The sequence below is a fragment of the Nilaparvata lugens genome, chromosome X, assembly GCF_014356525.2.
Source record: "Nilaparvata lugens isolate BPH chromosome X, ASM1435652v1, whole genome shotgun sequence".
NCBI classification, from domain to species: Eukaryota; Metazoa; Arthropoda; class Insecta; order Hemiptera; family Delphacidae; genus Nilaparvata; species Nilaparvata lugens.
In genome coordinates, this window is record NC_052518.1 from 70,380,312 (window position 1) to 70,403,198 (window position 22,887).

Sequence of the window (22,887 nt, forward strand, 5' to 3'; positions counted from 1 at the left end):
TGAAATTCAACTCAGCTACCATCCTGACATGTGTAGCATACTAAGGCAATTTCTAAGCTGTTCTGCTACACTAGATAACCGTAAAAAAAACTAATTGTTATAATGTAGGCTTATATCTTTGTAACTCACTTGTTTTTTGTTCAAATAAATAAATAACTGTAAACCCAACAGAATAAGGTTTCTTAGCAAAATTAATCCCAACACTCACTTGTAAAATTCACTCTTTAGTCCCACGCTCAAATTTCCAATATTTAAATTTTGGAATAATGTTTAGTTCTTTTATTTATTTCATTTTTTTTTGTATTTGATCATTCGATGAAATGGATTCAAGTTTTCTTAGAATAGAATAGAATTCTTTATTGTCATTAAACACATAGTGCAATAGACATAGTCATCAGGAAACATAAAACATACAACAGTCACACAGACAAATACAAAATAAAGCGTTTCACAGAAGTCAATATGGAGTAGGAACACACATCACAATAAACTTCAACAAAAATGAGTTCTATACATAAATGATACATAAATAGATATAGCCTATGAATATATTTAAACATTGGAATAAATCATAAAAAGAAAGACTCTCCATACTCAAATCATGCCATTCTTAGAGTCGTTTGGATTTCAGTAACTTGTACATTATAGTTTTAAATTTTCTAAAACTAACATTTCTAGCATCTAATGGTAACTTATTAAATAATTTTATACTCATATAATCAAAGTTCATTTGAGTCTTAGTCCATCTAGCCTGTGTTACCTGCAGCTGATACCTATTTCTTGTGATGTGACTATGAATATCGCTTCTTTGCATTAATTTATCGAGATTACCTTTAGCAAAATGCAAACAATTAAGAATGGATAGACACGGTACAGTGAGTATTCCTAGTCTTACAAAATGATTCCTACAAGACTCAGTGGATGGGATGCCAATCATTCTTCTCAGAGCCTTCTTTTGCCACAGTAATACATCTTCAGCACCAGGAGCATTACCCCAGATCAGAATTCCATATAACAAATGAACATGGAAAAATGCATAATAGGCATTGATGACCAAATCAAACCTGGTACAATATTTCAACTTGCCAAGTAAATATGTCACTCTAGATAAACGTTTACAGAGGTCCATTGTATGAGTATCCCAGCTCAGCTTAGAATTCAGGTGTATGTCTAAAAATTTCACATTCTTGTTCTCTCTAGCAGATTTTAAGCTAAACAGTAAGGACTCTGTTTTGTTACTATTAACGATCAACCTGTTAACACTAAACCAATACTCAGCTTTATTAACAATTAGCGCTGTTTTCTGGCCAAGCTTTCCTGGATCTTTATCATTTATCAGAAATGTAGTATCATCTGCGTATAATATACATTCACCCTCAGTTGCATAATCAGGAAGGTCATTTATATAGACCAGAAAAAGAAAAGGACCGAGGACCGAGCCCTGTGGGACCCCATTTCTAATATCAAGTAGCCCAGACTTTTTATTCCCTATCTTGGTGGTTTGCAACCTGTTACTCAAGTAAGATTTCAAAAGATTGTATTCAATATCCCTCACTCCATAGTATTTTATCTTCTCAAGGAGAATAGCGTGATCCACAATATCAATCGCCTTACTTGAGTCTAGAAGTGTTGCAGAAACATAGTTTATTATAACGAGTAAAAAATGAATGTTCAAATACTAAAACTGAAATAAATAAACAAAATTGCTAACGAGTATTGACTTTGAACTTTCGAATGGTCTTGGTTGAGTCTTTGAAAACGAAAGCAATTTTCAATATGGTACTTGAATACATCGATTTCGTTCTCAGAATTGATCCTATTGTTTCGTTGTTTGAGCATCGATAGTGATTTTGATCCCTTGATTGATTTTGAAATATATGATATTAATGTGGATGTTCAAACACTGGTATCGACTCTTGAAACAAAATCGATAGCGTATATAAGTCTGGCCATGAACGGTAGGACATGCATGTTTTGTCATCAGCGATAGGCTTCTAACAAAAAATATATTATAAACAACCAATAACAATAAATTTCCACCATTGGAAAATTACAAATTATAATGATAAAAAATAATTTTACCTCAGAGCAGCGAAGAAAAAATAAACAGCAGCAAATCAGAAATACAAAAACCTAGCCTCAAAAAATGTTGCTCTAAGCCTTTCGCTGTGATGACACAACAATGTATCATGCATGTCCTATCGTTAGTGGCCAGCCTTAGATTATCAATTCTTGATTTTTAATTCGAAAGTCAATTCAACTCTTTATCAATCCTGTCAATGCATGACCAGCCGTTTTACTGGATAGATTTGGTCATAAATATTGAGAACACAAAATATCATGTTATTTACTCAATATAAATAGGCTATAGAGGCAGTAGTCGATACGTGTCGTTTGTCTACATTATTTGTTGAGTGGTGAATGGTAATACTGTATGTAATATCATGACAGGATCAGAGTCCGTGTCCATTCAGTTAAAATAGTCTTCCCTTGAGTTCGAATGGAACTCCTCATAAGTGCTCTGCCGGGCTAAATGGGAATAGTCCCATTAGAACTCATGAAAAGAATATTTTCTCTGAAACGGACACAGACTCTGATACTGATATGTGGGATTGTGAGAATCCAGCTCAAGGCGCTATCAACCTTTGATTAACCGTTGCTGGAAGAGTCGTGGGTTCGAATCCCTCTAAGCGTATGGCTTTTTGTTTGTCATTGTCTCATCTATGACCCAATGACCCACGGACAAATAAAGCTTCTATAGGCGTGATCCTATGTGAAAAATAGAAGCTGAGTTTATCAGCAAACAGTTCACACTTTCACACATATAAAAGGAAAATTGAAACAGTGATAATCATAAAAATATGTGTTAAATGACATTTCCATCTGTAAACGTTGTTTGAATTTGTCAATACTCATCTGAAGAATTTCTTGTAGAACAACTAAAGTTCCTTAAGCAATTGGCCTATATTTTTTACTCACGTTTTCAATTTTGTATGTACCTTCGTTAATGAACTCTTGTAATGAAATTCTGCAGGCTAGAATTTATAAATCATCACATTGTTTACAGGAATAATTTATAGTTGGAAATGGCCATTATTTAACAATGTTATTTTTTATTCATAGCCAAGGTTTCAATTTCTCTGTTTTCATGGTAGTAACATCAAAGGTAGGCAGTCGAAAAATAAAATTCGAGTTTGATTAGCAGTTAGCAGTTGGCCATATTTCAAATCAGTCATACTTCCTTGCCTAACCTTATAATTAAGACTAAATATTTTATTCAATGAGCAGAGAAACTAGAATAGCAATCCAAGACAAATTAATTACATAAAATTTATTCAACAACTAATAATAAACAATAAAAAATTAACATTTAAAATATTCCATTTCAATGATATTAATATATATGAACTATTAACAAATTGTACAAGAAATTTGATTTCTCTTCCCAATCAAGGGCATCATTGATAGCTGTAGCTAAATTAAAAAAAAAACGAGAGTAAAATCATACAAACGACTTTTTACAATCAATGTTTTTGTAAAAGTTGTGATGTTTAAAAGATGTCTAATCAAAAATAATATCTTTCCAATCATTAGTAACTATTTTTAAAAGCTTCAGAATATTTCTGAAAAATAATATCATCAATGCAATATTCTCGTCTCTTTTAAATCGAGGGCGTTATTAAAAGCTATAACTGAAGATCTCGGAGTATACAATATTTTCAAGATCATACTCCTGGGATCCCACACAGTGATGTTCCTCCATCATTTTCTGCTGGTATTTCCACGATAGTTTAGGCGGAAGACCGAAATTTAAATTTCTAGTCGAGCTGTTGGAGTTGTGATCAGTGGGCTTCTCAGATAAAGCTTTCTCTCTGTCGAGGGCCCTTAGCCACCTCTTCTTAGGCATTACCTTACTGCCACTCAGAGGATTATCGTTCTCTCTAGATGTTCTCCCGACATTTTCTATCTTGCAACTTGGCACACGATGCAAATCCGAGCTAGGCGGCGTCTGATCCAGAAAACTCTCTTCTGAGCTTCCGTCCAAGTCTGAGGTCAGAGATGAGTTAAACGATACTTGATGTTGTGCATCTTCTAATTCATTAGACTCTCTGCTGGGAGACGAAAACCAATCTGTTCTGACCAACCTGAAAAACGGACATTCCATTATTATACATAAACAATAACAAATCAAATTAATTTCCGTCTTGAAAAAACATTTCAATAATGGTAATAGTAGTTTGAATTCGCTAATAATCCACCAGCTTCCTTCCAACTTTTTGTGTTCCGCGACCACCTTTGGATGCTTATCCCGTTTTGGATGTTTAATGCCTATGTATTTAATTCCCTTCTCACACACACTCTCTCGTCAATATAAAATTGAAACATTTTTGTTAAAGACACTCACAGCAGAGGCTGAGAAAATTTCAAGTTTTTCTAGAAAATACTTAAATTTATTCATATTTATTTATTTATATACAAAAATTAAATCAAGGTAAAACAGACATTCGCCCTAAACTGCTCTAAACCTTAATTTGGAATACACAGTCTAGAGGTTATGTATTTTTAAATATTTAGGTATGATTTTGACAATTATCTATGTTCAAACATCTCTGTACTGGTATTAGCTGGACCTATGAGTTTCATTTGATCCAATTGATGACCTTATCTTTCTTGCAAGAGACTTAAAAACACTAGGACCGTTTGATTTTTGACTTTGTAATTTTCTCAAGGTAGGTCGTGGGGTCTCGTTGAACCGGCTTGTAGGCTGCATCTTAAAGGATATTCTCTAGTTTTTCGTTATATATTGTTTTGTCCATAACTAGTGTAGAGTTACCCTTGTCAGCTGGTAAGATTACTATGGAGGGATTTCTAGAAAGGGTTTTTAAGGCTGTGATTTCTTCTTTCGGTAAATTGGACTTGGGAGGATTTGATTTTTTCAGAATATGAAAGATTTCTTGTCTGATTTCTTCTACTTCAATGTGTTTCAATTCTTTAAGACTTGGTTCAATAGAGGATATTATTTCCTCATGGGGTAAGGTTTTGGGTGTGATTGCAAACTTAAAACCTTTTTTCAGAACATTCTCTTCAACTTCGGATAATTTGTGGCTTGAAAGATTGTGTACAACTCTCCTACTTGTGTTTTCGGTTGTCACATATTTCACCCACAGTAACCAATACTACAGACAAATTGAAGGAGCCCCCATTGGATCATCCCTCTCTCCAGCCATAGCCAATCTCTTCATGACTCATTTTGAAGAAAAAGCTCTCAGTAGAACAAAATTGAAACCAACCCTTTGGAAGAGATATGTCGATGATATCTTTATCATTTGGCCTCATGGTAAAGAAGAACTTTTCTAATTCCTCAATCAGCTGAACCAGATACACCCCAAAATAGTTCACTCTCGAAATAGAAGAAGAAGCTAAACTACCGTTCTTAGACATTCTAATCACCAGAAACGAAAATGGCAATCTAGAACACTCTGTATACAGAAAACCAACCCAAACAAATAGATACCTCAATGCACTATCTCATCATCACCCCGCACATTCCTTCTCTGTAGTCAATAGTCTAATCTTTCGATCTCTCCATCTCACTGACGGAAAAAGCAAAGAAGAGGAGATCAAGTCCTTACTGAAGAGTAATGATTACAATAGTAGTATAATTGAAAAATCTTTGAAAAAACAACTGACACCTCCAAAACCTGAAGAAAAACTCAAGGAAGAAAACGTATTTAAAAAAACCGTCCCCCTTCCATACATCAAGGGTACCACCGATCGTATTGGAAGAATACTGAAAAAACATCAAATCAAACCAGTCTACAAACCTTTCCAAACTATTTCAAAATTTCTAAAGAAACCCGTCCAGAGATTGGAGCTAGAAAATCAAGGCGTTTACAGCATCCCCTGCCTGAATTGTGACAATATGTATGTAGGTCAAACAAATAGAAGAATATCAGCCAGGATAGAGGAACACAAACTGAGCATAAAAAACAAACAATCCACCTCAGCTCTTTACAACCACGAAAAAACACAGGGCACAAAATAAACTTTAAAAATTCTAAACAAATAGCCAACATCCAAGATTTTCGGGTTGGGATTGTACGAGAGGCTTTGGAAATAGAGAAACAAGGTAGCCTTAACAAAAGGGATGACAGTACAAATATCTCTTCTCTTTGGAAAATCATTCTGAACACAACAAACACATCACAAAAGCCAGACACTTCTCCGGGAATTCCATTCACCCAGCAGCGCCAGGCTGAACACGTGGAGGAAGGAGAGGGGAGGAGGTACTCCCTTCGACCACGAGGAAGAATTTCGAAGTACAGGCAGGAGTCAGTGTAAGATTACCTGCGCTCCGAAGATGTCATTTGAGATAATGACGAAACGTCAGAAAGTAAGTGAAACTGCATGTACCCGGTTGATAATTACTGCAGTATACTTAATATACTGCAGTATTAATATACTGCAGGTTAATATACTGCAGTATATAGCACATAGCAGAAGACACTTTAAAGTTTGTAATATAAATTAAAACAGGAGACACAAGACATAAATAGATTGAAAACACTTAAAAACTTACATTAGAAATGGGGGAATTTTCGGAAACTGAGTTTCCTTCCTCAACCGAGCAGACTGCAGTTTGAAATCAAACGGTCGTGTGACCACAGAGTATGCACGGAGAGTCAATTGTAGCAGCAGATACCACAGATTACGCGGTGCAGACGGATGGAGAGAAAAAGGGTACGGATTCAGGGGATATTATGGAGTATTTAGGGGGCGGTTACAAACGGGATATTTGAGATTTGAGTGGGTTATGAATAAGGAAAGGTGTAGCTTATGAATTGATAGAAAAGAGGAGATTTAAATTAGAAATCAAAAAAGATTAGAATAAAATTGGAGAAAGGAATTGTAGAATTGAACTTGAATGAAATTTATTTTTCATTTTTATTGAACATATAATATATATTTGATAGCTGTGAAATTTATTATGATATGAAATTTATTTCAATTTAATTAAACAGTTGGTGTAGAGTAGATAGCTATGGTACTATTGCTGTCTGTTGAAACCAGGACTGGAAGCAGCTCCAAGCACCCAAATAAAAGCCAATTCTTTTGTCTTGACATCTTCTTTCTTCTTGTGGATATGGGTCAGGAATATTCCCTGGCCAAGAAATGTTGGGAATTTATAAAATTATAGATAGCTTCAAAATATAGTTCAAATTGATCAATTTCAGTCACATTTGACACGATAATCAATTATAAGTCATCCAATCACAGAAGCAAAGAAAATAGCTCACACATTACATCAATGTACTTTAATTTGGCTAGACTTTACTTTCAGTAAACCAGTGATCACTTATGTCGATAGTATCAAGTGTGGTTAGGTAGATACACTATGTAGTATCGATACTGAAATTCAATACTATTGATTTTACTGGTTCACTCAAAAGAAAAGTGTCGCCTTTTAAGGGGTTTTTCACGACCCACGCAACCCTAACTTCAAGAACATAGTAGTAATACATTTTAGGTACCCAAACTTCTTTCTTGGGGGAAGTGTATTAAAGGCCAAATTCAAGTGTTAGTTGAAGAGAGCAAGTCTTTTATTAGTGCTGTTTTAGCTGTCGTTTTGTTAGCTTGTGTCAGAAATAGTTTTTGCCAAAGATGAACGCGAGTTTGTTTTGCATGGTTATAATGGACTTATATGGTTTGGATAAAATCTTACAAATCCAGGCAAGATAAGTTAAGGATAGATTCCTCATATTGCAGTTCTTAATAAGTTACCATAATGCAGCTGATCAATAAATTTCTTACAACTGGTAGTGAGCAAGATGATAAGATGCCTGCCAACCGTTACCGCGGAATTTACGAACAATCGTTTGTTGAAGTCACCTAAAAAGACTCGCTGAGAAGGTTATGATAGGCTGTGGCGCCATCAACTACTACTTATAAAAATTCCATGCATACCCATATGTAGTACAATAAATTTTGTCATTCCACTTGGGGTTGCATCGTTCGTGAAACACCCGATTACCACAAATTACTAAAATTTCTTGGCCAGGGAAATATTCCCAAATCATAGGTTCCTTCCCACTGGAATATTCCCAACCTACATCAATAGTTACACAATGATGTAAAACCATTATATATTTCTAATGTACCCTTCGTTTAGATTTAGTAAACAGCTTAGCTTGTAGAATATACTAAACAGCTTTATCAGTTCGGATGATGGTATATAAAATCACTGCTATTATAATGCCTTACAAGTAGTGCACTGCACATAAAAGATTAAACAATTTTTACAACTGTTATTTCTATCCGAAAATAAATAATTTGGTTGATTGTAGAATACGGAAGAATAAATAAATTAATAAACTTACTTTCTATCCAGGCACATTTTCACTTGGGATGCAGAAGGTTGTAAATCCAATGTTTTGATTGGTTCGTCATGAGTTTCTAGACGGACCGAAGAACGTTTGTGCAAACGACACTTTCGGTTGGCATGTCGGAAACGCTCCAAGCATCTGAAAATATATCGATCCAATCATTTTTACAATAAAAATAGAATCTATTAAATATGAAGATGCGTACAGACTTATGCGTCACGAGCACGCCGATTTCACGTGTAACAGTAAGATACAGATATTATAAGCATAGCATCAGCTGATGAAAAGTGAAATTTCGCGTGTTCGTGGCTCACGGTCTGTATCTGTACACACCTTTATATTTAATAGATTCGATTTTTATTGTAAAAATGTTCCAAGCGGAACAAGCCAAACTTCTTCTTCTTCTTACTAAATTAATGAAAAAAGTTCCATGGGTCTAGAAAGGTTTTGCAAAACATCGAAACACAAGTTTAAGAAAAATAATACAAATTTTCAAGGTTGTCAATTAATGAATTGACAACAAAAATACAAAGTTGAAATTGATAATAAATGCAATGAGAGATGCATAAAACATCGAAATACAATACCATTCATTCCTGCATCTCTACATTTCTTTCTAGTCAATACTCAAATGAGAAAATTTAGAATAAAACATAAGACAATTTATATTACTTACCCTTGTTCCGGACATTTATAGGGCCTTTCTCCAGTATGAATGCGTTCATGTGTTTTTAGTTGGCCAGGCTGCTTGAATGCCCTCCCACACCTTGGAAAGTTGCACTGATATGGACGATGACCTAAAACAAAATATAACTCATTTTTATCTTCTCAACAAAGCTAAAAGGACAAAACAGTTATTAATTTTCAGATATCCAAGATTCATAGAAATTAATAAATTACTATTAAATGTCCACCATATTGCTATTCGTTGAATACGTTCCACGGTAGTGGGCAGTATAAAGTAATATTACCCATGAAAGATAATCATTATTGAAGAATAATTTGTGATTTGAGAATTCACAAACATTTCATGATGTTCTTTGTACTTGAAGAATAATAGAGAACAAGACTTTCCCAATATAATCAGAATACCACGAACACGAATCACACAGAAACATAGATAATCAGATCAATAGGAAATGAAATAGATATATTTTCATTAGGAAAATAGGTAATGGAAAGCTTCTTTAAGGTTTTCAGTTGGTAAGCTTAGATACATTTACTGATCTAATCAGCTTTGTATTAATTTATAAAATATTTTATCAAGTTTTGGGTGTGTATAATACCGTTTAATAATGTGTTTCAATGATAATAAAATCATGTGTGTTACTGCATTTACCATATTAGAAGTACAAACCACACTGAATAATAATTCGAAAAAAAAAATTTCCTACTTTTTTTTATATATTATTATTAAATGAAAAGACTAAGACATTGACAATGATTTTAACAGATCTTTCTATATCTAATAAAATCTGTGGTTTTGACAATTTCATTATAATTTGCATTATAATTACCACAATATCAACATCTCAACTACACTAGGGCATTGTTCCTGGGTAAAAAACATATCTAAATTTTATTTAAATGTTCATATTTAAATTTTCCGGAGGTCTTCAGTTACTCACACAGCGGCCATTTTGATTTTTTCACTTATATTTTTCTAAATAATGGTTAAACATAAGAAATTGAAACGTTGCACAATCATTTATAACAACTAGACAAAGCTACAAATAAATTATGATAATTTTTCAAATTCATAAAACAAAAGAGCGGCCATTTAAAATGTTGTTTCTTAAATAACTCAGAAACCGATGATTTACAAAAACTTTACACGAATAACTTTTTAAAGTAAATTTAATTGCCTATTGATTGGTACCAGATTTTTATGATTGGACCAGTATTGACTGAGATAGGCTATGGCAGCTTTAGTGGTTGTTGACCCACCTTTAGGGGGTTATGTAAAATTATTTTATTGTTTGAAATGACCTAGAATCGCATACTAATAACATGCAATGCAAATAGAGATTGTTGCATCATTGAGGCGACTACATCAGCAAGCCTTGGTGTGCACTGCAACAAACATTCAGTGGTCACTTATAGAAGGACCAGATTGGACCAATATCAACTGAGATATGGCTGCCTTAGTGATAGGTGACCGCTGGGGGTTAGTTGCAGTGCATGCCAATTAAGGCATGCTGATAGAGTCGCCTCAATGATGTAACAATCTCTATTTGCTTTGCATGTTAATAGTAAGCGATTTTAGGTCATTTCAAACAATAAAATAACATTACATAACCCTCTAAAGGTTGGTCACCAACCACTAAAGCTGCCATATCTCAGTTAATATTGGTCCAATCTTAAATCTGGTACCAATCGATAGGCAATTAAATTTACTTTAAAAAGTTATTCGTGTATAGTTTTTGTAAATCATCGGTTTCTGAGTTATTTAAGAAACAACATTTTAAATGGCCGCTCTTTTGTTTTATGAATTTGAAAAATTATCATAATTTTTTTGTAGCTTTGTCTAGTTGTTATAAATGATTGTGCAAAGTTTCAATTTAGTATTTTCTTTAACCATTATTTAGAAAAAGAAATAATAAGTGAAAAAAATAAAATGGCCGCTGTGTGAGTAACTGAAGACTTGCGGACAATTTAAATATGATATTTAGATATGTTTGTTAGCTTGGAACAATGCCCTAGTGTTGGTAGGGAGTTCGTAAACACTCTGTATAATAAATGTGTCTGATATCTTATTGATTTTTCGAACATTATATTGACAATTTTCTTCGAAGAGAGTTGAGAAAAGAGATACCACATCCACCCCAACCAATATTCCCGTAACGAACAACTGAACAAGTGCTGAGAATACCATCTTCAACTATTGAAAAGTAAGTATGTTCCTGAATTGCACAAACTTATGTAAAGTTTTTCTCAACCTTCAACATAAATAATAAATAAGAAATTCGCTCTTCCCATTTCATATGCTTATCCGACAAATTGATTTAGTATTTTTAATATATTGTTTCTCTGTAAGTTGATAGGCCAAAATCGCTCTCTTCTCTGAAATTGAATGGAATTGATAATAGATTAATGATACACGAAGACCTTGTGTGTGTGCGTATGCGCACTCAATCATCTTCATTACATACATAGTTGAGTTTCCAACTATACGGGCGTTTTAGGGTATGACCACTTATTTTTGCTCACTGAGACAAAAGGAGGCTGAACCTGGACCAGTCAAGCTGCTTGGCTTCTGGCTGAATGGATGGCAGGTATAGAATCACCATGTGTATGTAGAGTGCTGGAAGCTATCCATGGTAATATGCTTGTCAAAGTTCAGACACATGGTAGGCAGAGAAAGCTAAGTGATTGCATACCACTCACTCTTTTACAGACACTTCTGATTACAGACTGGACTGATCCTGTGGGGACATGTACCAGCAGTGACAGATATGCTGCTCCTTCAAAAAAATGCACTACTATCACATTTGCTACAAGTAGGGACCACTGTAAGCCACTTTTCAGGGATATGGGCATCCAGTGTATTGTGCTCTCTCAAACATTTGATGGAAAACTTGGAAGCCTGGATAAAACGAGGTGAATTCCACAGCCACAATACTCGCCAAGCAGCAGACCTTGAGGCCTCCCGTACTAGTTTGAGCAACACTTACAATAGCTATCCAACAGCAGCCATTCGGATAACAATAGCTGCCCAGTGGATTGAGAAATTCAACACGTGGGAAATAGCTAAGCATGGTGAAGCAGAAACTAAATGATAGGCCACTCTACTCATTAGCTGAGCTTGAAAATGAGCCCCTCTTTTGAAGCAGTACTACCTCCGGGACTACCCAAATTGGCTAACAACCTACTAGAGGTCGTGACACAGTCTATCTGGATAAGATAAGATATCAATTTATTCAACACAGTATATATACTATGATATATCATACATGTAAAACAATAAACAGTTGAACATCGTCATAGAGATTAATTTGAAATAATCTATAGGAAGAAACCATACAACAATGAAATATGAAAATTGGAGAAAATTATACCGATATAATTAATGCAATGCGCATATACTTGTATTTATACAATAATTTGTAAGTGCTAATAAACAACTTGTAAGTGCCAATATCTACTACCTATCATATAAATCTATAACTCTATAGTAGGCCTTTGTAGCAAGAAAACTGTATAAACTACTTTTAAAAATGCTTATTGACTTAGATTTCAACTCAGCAGGCAATTTGTTTTATAATTTATCACCAATTTAAGAAGGTATTTTCTCATACAGTTTCAACCTATGCTGTCTTAAAGCTATATTGTTTCAACTTCTAGTGTTATGATCGAGTATTTCTGCATTCGTGACCACTTTCGAGATATGTTTGTGAATGAGAATTAATAATTTGTATATGTAAATAGAAGGTAAGGTGAGAACATTCAAAGAAACAAATGCCTCTCTACAAGACTCATTATACTTGAGACCAGCCATGTATCGTACAGCTATCTTTTGCAGTTTAAAATCAGCGGTGCCTCCACACAACTCTATACCATAAGCAACATGGAAGTAGAAAAGAGCATAATGTACGTACCATCATCGATAATGGCACAAATTTTACGATATTTCTTATAACAAATAGATCCTTACTCAGCCTAGTAACTAGTGCATCCACATTCTCATCCCACATAAACTTGAAGTCAAAGTGTAAGCCAAGCAATTTAACAGAGTCAGTCTTGCTAACACATTCGTCACCTATATATAAATACGGTTCAACCGTATTGTGTATCAAACTAAAATTTACCAGTTTACTTTTTTTAGAATTGACTGTCAGGAAAAGCGTGTTGAAGAACTGTACAACCTGGAATTCCCAGTCTTCAACAACGACAGCAAGTAGTAGGTCTATTAAGTACGATTACATTGGATGCTTATCTTCTCTTATGAAAATCTGGAAAGAACTATAGAAACATGTTGACTTTTGTCTGTCGCTGCTCACACTCAACGCCACCAGCAAGTGCATGCTTGCTTGCACTTGCTATTGACGATCAGTGTGAGCAGCTACAGACAACATGTTTCTATGACTTTTTTCAGATTTTGTTCCTATCTGTAAGCATGGTCACGCGTGCGCTACCTAAGTAGTTGCAAACGTGCATCCAATGTGATCATAGCCTTATGCGTTGAATTTATTCCGCGCGTCTTCAGAAAATGCATGACCTCTTTTGGGGAGCTTCTATTTCAGTCGTATAGTTCATGCTCCATGAGAAACAATGCATCCAGCTAACGAGCTAAAAAAATTCAGCGCGTCTGAGACGTCCGTATAGTTGTGCCCAACTCTTTCTAATATACACATTTATCTATATTATACGTTAATTCAACTTAAATACGTCGTCTGACTATATGCCACTTTTGTATCCTATTCACGAAAAAATCCAGTAACTTGCTGTAATTTTTGTGAGTAGTAGCTTGTTCTCTTGAAAGCTTGTCTTTTTATTGTACCTGACTTCGTTTTCAATAAGAGAGGAAGTGCACACTCATGATACTCGAGGAAGGAACAACTTGGGTGTGCCACGCCGTTGTTTGTCTAGGGTCAAGGATCGTTTTCCAGTGCTGGCAATCAAGATGTTCAACTGCCTGCCACACTCAGTGAGAAGGCGCTCACCTACTGCATTCAGGAACACCATATCAAAGTGGCTCATTGGGAGGAGCTTCTACTGTTTAGAAATTTGTTTTTATGATGACTTTGCTGGTCTGTGACGCCGCCGTCTAAGTTGAGTTTTTAAATTTTGAGACGATCTATCCGGGGATCCCTGGTCTTTGATCATGATATTAGATATTTGTTGCATATCCATAATTTTTCACTATTGATATATAAAACTTGAATTTTAAGAACACCTATGAAGTGAAAAATGTAGTAGTACGGTAGGCCTACTTACAATTAGTAGAGACAATCGTTTCAATTCAGAGTCTGATCATGACCTACACCAGGTAGAAACGATCGTCACTACAAATAGTAAGATTCAAGTTTTGTCTTTTAATATTTTGGTGAATATGTTGTACACATGCTGAGTAAAAAATCTACAAAAATATCCTATCCCAGGATAATAGGATAGCAGAAACGCAAATGATAAAAGTTTGTGGTGCAATGAACACAAAATCTTTGTTTTGCATAGAAACCAAATGCGAAACATGGTGAATTATTAGATTTGCCCGCCATAAACAACCAGGACAATAACGGTATACAAATGAATCCTGAACATTATTATTGGATGATAAAATTGGAAATGATGCTTCTTCTGAAAAGTAATAATGCTTCTTCAAGTACCTGTATGAGTCCTTATGTGAGAATTCAGCGATTTTCTTCTAGGGAAAACTCTTTGGCAGAATGAACATTTCAAAAGGCTATCAGATTTGTTGCCTTCTGAAATAAGTGAGATAATAGCAGACGATTTGGGTCTTCCCCTTTTACTGTACTCTGCTTGCCCAGACATAATGCAGTCATTAATATCAAGAGACATAATTAAATCATCAACAATAATGGAAATTTTAATCACTCCAATTCACAAAGATAATCACTACTTTATTCCGCTTACACTAGTTTCCAGTTTTTAGGCTATAAGATCTCATGCTCCCGCCAATATAGTTTTATGTGTTGCCAACACTAAATGATGAATTTTCAACAGATGGTAGAGCTGCAATTCAATTAATTACAATATATTATTGCATTTTTCCAAAGATTAGCATAATTCCATCGTGGATTCATGATCAATTCCATCAATCAGAGGCTAATCGTCAAATTTTTGTAGGAGTTTGTAGCATTTTGTATTTGTATCATTTCTGGATGCAAAAGGAGTGATCGATAGATTCTCCGTCGTTGAATTTGACCGTCACACAAGCAAACAGAGTTACTGGTGAGCATTTTGTCAACTATAAGGAGGTCCACATTATCATGTCAGTTAGAAAGGAAGTACAACAGCTTTGTCGATTTTCTGAGTTGCCACTGCCTTCTATAGTAGATAGGTGATTCTGGTATATTTGATGTAAAATCAACTCTTGAAATTCTTTATCCATGACGAACTGCTACTGTATATATGTTTTATCATGTTATAAAACTGAAGTGATGACTAGCAGACTATACTAGTAGTTCTGTGAACAGTAGACCTCGCGCTCAATAAGTTACATTGACCTGTTGTTATTTTTTCTCAAAAATTAATAAATGATTTATCAATTTAAAATGTCTCGAAAAAATCCTAAATAAACATAGAGCTTTCTGTCCTATTGTACCGTGATGTGTCATCCCGGAATGTGAGTGTGAGCAATGTTATCAGGTCTGGCTGCAACTGTCTACAATGTTGATGGAAAGATACATTTTCAAGATGTTTGATGTTTTTGAACGAGTAGGATTATAGTCAACTGTCTGCTAGCATTGATGGAAAGATACATTTTCAAGATGTTTGATGTTTTTGAATGGGTAGTATTATAGTCCACTAAACAGCTGATTTATGATGAATAATTCAATAGTCTGATTTTTACTCCAATATTGGTGTATGAAGGAGGCTCCTTTTTCCTTTTATATTATACTTGAAATGCAAAATTTCCAAAAAACTTGTATATACTGTCACGTTATTTTTTATAATTAAATAACGATTAGCCTCCTGCTTGGCATCAATCGGTAGAGCATAAGAATATTTTAATAATTATAAAAATCTGGTCGTGGTTTTTACTAGGATATAGTCTCATAAAAATCTTTATAGGCCCAGATATGAGCTTCCACAATAATACTGATAATTTATTAAAAAAAATATATATATATAAAGCTTATATCCTACAGTATTGAGGAATAAAAATAAATCGTACACCATAAAAATTTGATACATATATTAACAAATATCTCAAAAATAAATCAGAGCAAAAATATATAGAGCGACAGAAATATATAATATAACAAGAAACGAAATCAATAAAATATCACAGATTAATATTATTCTTTAAATTCTATAGCACGAAACGCTACCATGTGCTTTCATTTTTATGATCATATGCATTTATTTGCATGTAGCTTCGATATCAACTTGCTTATACTTGTCAACTTGGACGATTCTATTTAGAATCTAAATTTCTTAAATCAGCATGATAAATTGACAAACTAGTAATCCAAATATATATATTAAATTCTATAGTTTCTAATTGATTTCTTTGTAATAAATATATTTTTTATCTCAGGGTGCAGGATTCAGCACCTGATGGAATAGATAGATCAATTCATCTAGTGAATCAGAGCTACATTAAATTATCGCAAATTATATTGTAGAAATAATTAATGATCATATAAATAATGTATTAACAGCCTAGATCTTAGTCTCCTTTGATTGATGGATCATTTGATATATGGATTGATTCATTACTATCTAATAAAATACCTTTTATACTATATTTACTTGCGCAAGTATTTTTACCAAATTCTTAATTTATAGAAAACCCTTTCGACGAGCTAGCTTTGTTTCTTATTTAATTTCGAAGCACTGAGGGCGCCCTATCACTATTTCAATATTTTTCACTCACGTGCCGGAATTTTCTATGAGCTGCTGATGTCGATCCAAACTCCTGGTGGTCCTGGATTATTGTAGCCAGAGTCGTCTCTTCCAAGGGGTTAAAAAATTATTTAAAATGACTTTTGCTTTACATTAGCATCACAAAGTCTTATGAGAAAATTTAGTAATTCAATTTAACTTTAAATTATTAAAAAGGTACAGTAAGGTATTGCGCTCTATAATTTTTGGTGACCTCTCATGGTGCTGGTTGGCAGGCAAGTGGGGAGTTCTCTCTTCTCTCATTCACAATTTTCATTTCAGATTTCTAAATTTACATGAAATTTAAATACTCTGTTCCTCCGCCATTCATGGCTCAAATAGACCATACCAAACTATTAAACTATTACTTATGTTACATCTTTAATAATTTATTTGCCTTCGGGCCGTATCCAACATATAAACATAGAAATGCCAAACCGTCGACTTGAATCTTAGACCTCACTTCACTCGGTCAAAAAATTGTGAAAAATTTGGAATATTTACTCAATAACTGGAACATGCTTTGGAATATACAATAGCTAAACTAAAGAAGGCATTGCATATCATCTCTGGTGCAGCTTATCTAGAGCACTGTAAGCCACTATTCATAAATTAAAATATCATGACTATTTATGAGATGGTGGCTTTCAAACTCTTAATGAATGTAAGGAAGATTATTGACACTTATCATTGTAGAGACGACATTGACAGCTACAATACAAGGAATAGGATCAGAATAGACCTGCCCTTCACAAGATTGAGTAAAATTTTGACTATAGTGAGGTCCACGTTATAATGGCAGTGGTTAAAAATAGGAGAATAGCGATGTCAATTCTCTACATTAATTTATTATATTTCTACACTGTCAAAAACATAATTGGCATTGATGTGGACCTAGAAAAGGATTGTACCACCGGCTTTGTCGAATGATAGACAAGGATAGCAAAACCAAAGTTGAACAAATACTGTCATAACGTGGACCTCACTATAGTCCTGGCCTCTTATCTTTAAAACTTTTCAATAATCTCCCTATTACAGTTAGGGAACTACCAATTGTTTCATTCAGAGAAAGATTGGAGAATCCCCTTTTAAAGAAACCCATTTATTCTTTATATGAGTTCATTCATCTTTTTTATTTTGGAAAAACTGGTAAAGAAACGTCAAATTTAAAATCGTCAAATTAGAATTGTCAAATTTTGTGACATATAAGCTAGAAAATAACAAAAAATGTTCAGCAGTGTTCCTGGACTTGGCAAAATATTTTGACACTGTTAATCACAGTTTGCTGCTGAAGAAATTAGAAGCCATATGGGAATTAGAGGAGTTTCTCTAGAATGGTTTAGATCATACCTCTGTGACCCGCATCAGAAAGTGAAGGTTGAATAACATCTCAGTTCAGAGAAAACGATGAAGTTTGGGATTCCCAAGGAACAGTTCTTGGGCCAATTCTGTATTTGGCATATGCAAATGAACTATGTTCAATTAAGATAAGAGGGAGAGTCATAGCTTTTGCTGATGATACATGTATACTATTTGAAGGAGACACCTGGGAGGAAGTCTTTAATCTGGAACAGGAAGAATTGATGAAAGCCGATAAATGTTTGAGAGAAAATTTGCTTACAGTAAATGCAACAAAAACGAAATTTTTAGCCTTTTCTCTGATGGAACAGATGAGACCACCGGATTCTTCAATAATTCTGCCTCACTGTGGAAGCACCAACAACCCGTGTGATTGTCCTTCAATTCAATAAGTCAATGAAATAAAATACCATATAATAGTGGAACAATAGTGGACAACAAATTTAAATGGGACAAGCACATTAATCTATCAATTACCCGGATCATGAAACTTCACTACTAATTCTATCAACTCTGTAAAATCCTCAACTATGAAACATTAAAAACTAGTTTATTTTTCTTCAGTGCAATCAATTTTAAGATGTGTCATAATTATCTGGGGAGCTACGAATTTTATACAACTTGAACCTCTCTATAAACTTCAAAAACGAATACTAAAAATAATAGGTTTAAAGAAGAATCAATTCCCCACGAACATTCTTTTCAAGGACAGTACAGTACTGAGTGTAAGACAACTCTACATCCAGGCTATCATCACGCGAATGAGGAGAAACAAAGAACACATAAGACTGGCAGATCATAACCATCAAAAAAGGCAGAGAAACATGAATTTAATAGTTCCAAGGATGAACACAACATTTGGGTAAAGAAACTACATATATTTGGGACCAAAATTTACAATTCAATACCAAGTTACATTAGGGAAGAATTCAATAGACACAGGTTCAAGAAAAGTTTATTTTCCTGGTTAGTTGATATTGGAGTGAAAATTGTGAAAATTTAGTTAGACTGTAAATATTGAAACTATTTAATCTTCATTCCTTTTTTTACTAGTTTTTTGTCATTTTTCTAAAAATTAACTTTCTTATTATTATCCTTAATAGAACATTGATATTATTCATCTACTAATTTCATAATTTTGTTTGTATTATAAATTTTTACTAATCTCATTAAAAAAACTTTAATCCCATATCAGTGAATGAAGTTTGTAAATAATAGTAATTAAAACAAGCAACTATATAATAACTTATACCCCAACACATATAATTTATAGTGTGATGTATATTTATTCATTGAATTATACTTGCCTATTAAGAAATTATTCAATGCATAAAACTTCATCATTTTAATTGTATTAGTATTCTTTTTTGAAATGTAATTGTTTTTGATGAATAAATTTTATTCGATTTGATCTGATTTGACATATGCAATAGACTGACCTGACCATTATATGAAGAAGACAATCCACATCAGATCCACTTCAATCAACAACAACCCAGAGGAGAGACCAACAAATGATGACTCAATGATAGCAGACTGTTGGAAATCATATTCAACTGTTATGCAAAAGGTTAGCATCTGCTGTGTTCTATTTGTGATATGAAGAATCACAAACATTTCAGAAAAAGTACATCATTCATTGCATACCACTCACTCTTTGCCTCACATTTTAGGTACAATAATGTTGCCAGGGGATCAGTATCCCAAACACACCTTCTTGACAGAGTCCTGAGACAGAAGTGGGCATTAAGAACGATATTGGAGAAAAACATGGTGGAGCACTGTAAACCTTTATTTGTGGAGAGTAAAATCCTCAAACTAGTCTCATTGTACCTGCTCAAAACGATAAATCTGGTTAAGGAGAAAGGCCTTACCACAAGACAGGAAAAGCACTGCTATAACCCTAGAAACAACAAAAATCTTGATCTGCCACAACATAGACTGAAGAAATACAGATGCTTACCAACATATGCAGGATCATATACTTTTTCAATTTACTGCCACATACTCTGAAGGACATAGATAAAGAGGCAGCATTTGCCATGGGCCTGAAGTCATACCGTATCTATTGGCCCGACCCTACTATGCAATATTATTTTAAATGATAATTTTGTATCATTGAATCAATAAAATAATAATAATAATAATAATAATATCAGAATATGTTGAAGAACATAATTTCAACATACATGACACATGAGTGTATACTCATGGAGGAAATCACCCACCATGAAGAAGGAAAATGACAAATCCTTAGTTATTAGACTGTCAGGAGGACAAACACAAGTAACAAGTAAGAATTGCATGGGATTCATTGTCAACAATGGCCTAGGTTGTCACTTCAGTGTCTCCAGGTTGCCCGGCCAGTGTTTTCTGCTGTTTCTGTTAGGTTAGTAGGGATGTGTTGTATTATATGGTTCAATAATTTATTTGATTGAAGAAGTTTGGTTGATGTGGTGCTTGTTATATTGCACGACAACATTCCTTGATATTAATCTGATAACACAAATGATCTCAGTTTCAACACTTGACATATGAAATCAAAGGTGTCATTCATTTCCAGAACATCACTTAGGGTATGGTGCCAGGTTGTACTTTGTCAAGTGATGGCCTGACGAAGAGCAGAATCAGTTCTATGAGACAGCAATTCAAATAGGACAATTTCTGACAAGAAGATTTTAATATTTCTGCTCTATGAACCTTTGCCACTTGTGCATCTTGCTGAGCTGATATATGACTTTTGCCTATTTTCTCGAAGAATTCATTCATCTGTGAAGCCCGATAAATATTGCATTTTTTATTCTTATTTTCATCAGTTGCAAGTAGTCTCCTAAACATTATATTTGAGCTCTGTTGTGGCTTCACAACTCTGTGGTCACACAGAGATCACTCATCAAAATAATTCTCAATAAAAATATCCAATTTCCTACTGAACAACTCTACACCGAATTTCCTGTTCTTGACATAAGATAAATCTACATTAAAACTCTTCTTATTTTTATCAAATAGTACAGAACAAAAATTTTTAGACAGCTACACCATAATTACCCAACTAGGCATATAGGCTATGCTGAATTGTGGATATAGCCTACAACTAGCTACCTTTACATCGGTTGATAACACCCCATTTTTTATCACTCACCCACTCCATTACAATCTTCCAATTACAATAAAAGAGGCTGAGGGATTAGTGTTGCTAATTACAAAAATAAGATAGTCACATGATTGCTTGAGATTGGTCGGGAAGCATCAGAAGACATCATAAACTCGCCTTAGATGTAAATCCTGATACATTCCAATATGCAAACTCTGTTAACTCTGTTACTGTGATGCAGCACTCTGAACTTTATAATAATTAATCTCAAAACTTTAGAAGATATACTCTAACATAATTATAATAATAATAGGTATATTAATTGTAATTATCTTCAATAAAAAACCCATGACATCATGCTCTGTTTATAAAAAATTTAACTACCATATTTATGATTTATATTTCCTAGTTGAAATTATAAATAAGAATTCTTCCCCCACACATGGACCAATAGTCTATGTGGGGAAATATTTTTATCTCCTGATAACTTAATATGCATTGAATTGTAATGTGAATGTTTCATATTTATGTATTTTCTTGATGGAAATAAAACTGAGTTGATCATATTCAGGATTTTAAGCCACCAGTTGAATGTTGATTTGAAATACCAAACACAAGATGATGTCCGGTTTCCAGTCCTACAACATAGCCTGGTGCTCTGATTGACTATAGTGTGGTCCACGTTATAATGGCAGTGGATAAAGATAGAAGAATAGCGATGCCAATTCTCTGCATTAATTAATTATATTTCTACACCGTCAAGAACATAATTGTCATCGTTGTGGACCTAGAAAAGGATAAAAGCACCGGCTTTATCGAATGATAGACAAGGATAGCAAAACCGAAGTTGATCAAATACTGTCATTATAACGTGGACCGCACAATAGAAAAAACTTTATAAATTTTTAGTTTAATATTGTTAATAAATTACTTTGGTGGAATATTCTTATACTCTCAGGGTACATTATTTCAGAGACCTCCTGTTAAATGTATGCCATATTCATACTATTGAAATGGATTAAAAAAATTCTTTATTAGGCAGAGTTAGGATTTTACTCCTCTCTTCCACTCAACTTGAACAAGACAGTGAAGCAGTGTCTATATGTGCAAAATAACAAAGATCATTTAATTTTAGGATACATAGGTACATAGAGCAATATAGTTGTGATATGTAAAAAACCTTTTTTTTCTAAGTCAATTTTAAGCAAAAAAAAATGGACTCAAAGTCATTGGAAAGTAGAAGATTGAGAGGTGATATATTATTTTCTTTAGAATTCTCTCTAAATTTTTAAGCACAAAATATTAGAAAAAACTGCTAATTTTGATCCACTTCACCCCAGATTACGGTAACAATAATAATAATTTGTTTCTGTTCATGACGTGATCATAGGTATGGCCACAAGTGAACAAGCCAAGAATATAAAAAACTGTCATAGAACAAGCCAAGAACAAAAGTTACACATAGCATGCAATGAGACA

At 33.9% G+C, this 22,887-nt stretch overlaps 1 protein-coding gene across 1 annotated transcript; it reads right to left on the reverse strand.

Moving 5' to 3' along the window:
• Window positions 1-1,299: 1,299 nt before the first annotated feature.
• Window positions 1,300-15,026, reverse strand: LOC111062176 (zinc finger protein 845). Its single transcript, XM_039441547.1, has 4 exons — window positions 14,711-15,026; window positions 9,061-9,181; window positions 8,379-8,522; window positions 1,300-4,145 (listed from the first exon to the last, which is right to left on the reverse strand). Exons 1-4 carry the CDS (start codon window positions 14,901-14,903, stop codon window positions 3,680-3,682), a joined length of 924 nt encoding a protein of 307 aa, XP_039297481.1. The 5' UTR covers window positions 14,904-15,026; the 3' UTR covers window positions 1,300-3,679.
• Window positions 15,027-22,887: the final 7,861 nt, after the last annotated feature.

Coding starts and splice junctions, on each gene's coding strand:
- LOC111062176 (XM_039441547.1), bottom strand. CDS start 14,903: ATGTCTCTTGATATTAATGACTGCATTATGTCTGGGCAAGCAGAGTAC. Junction 9,182..14,710: donor TCACATAAGGACTCATACAG/GTACTTGAAGAA, acceptor ATTTTGTTTTAG/GTCATCGTCCATATCAGTGC. Junction 8,523..9,060: donor TATAAATGTCCGGAACAAGG/GTAAGTAATATA, acceptor ATATATTTTCAG/ATGCTTGGAGCGTTTCCGAC.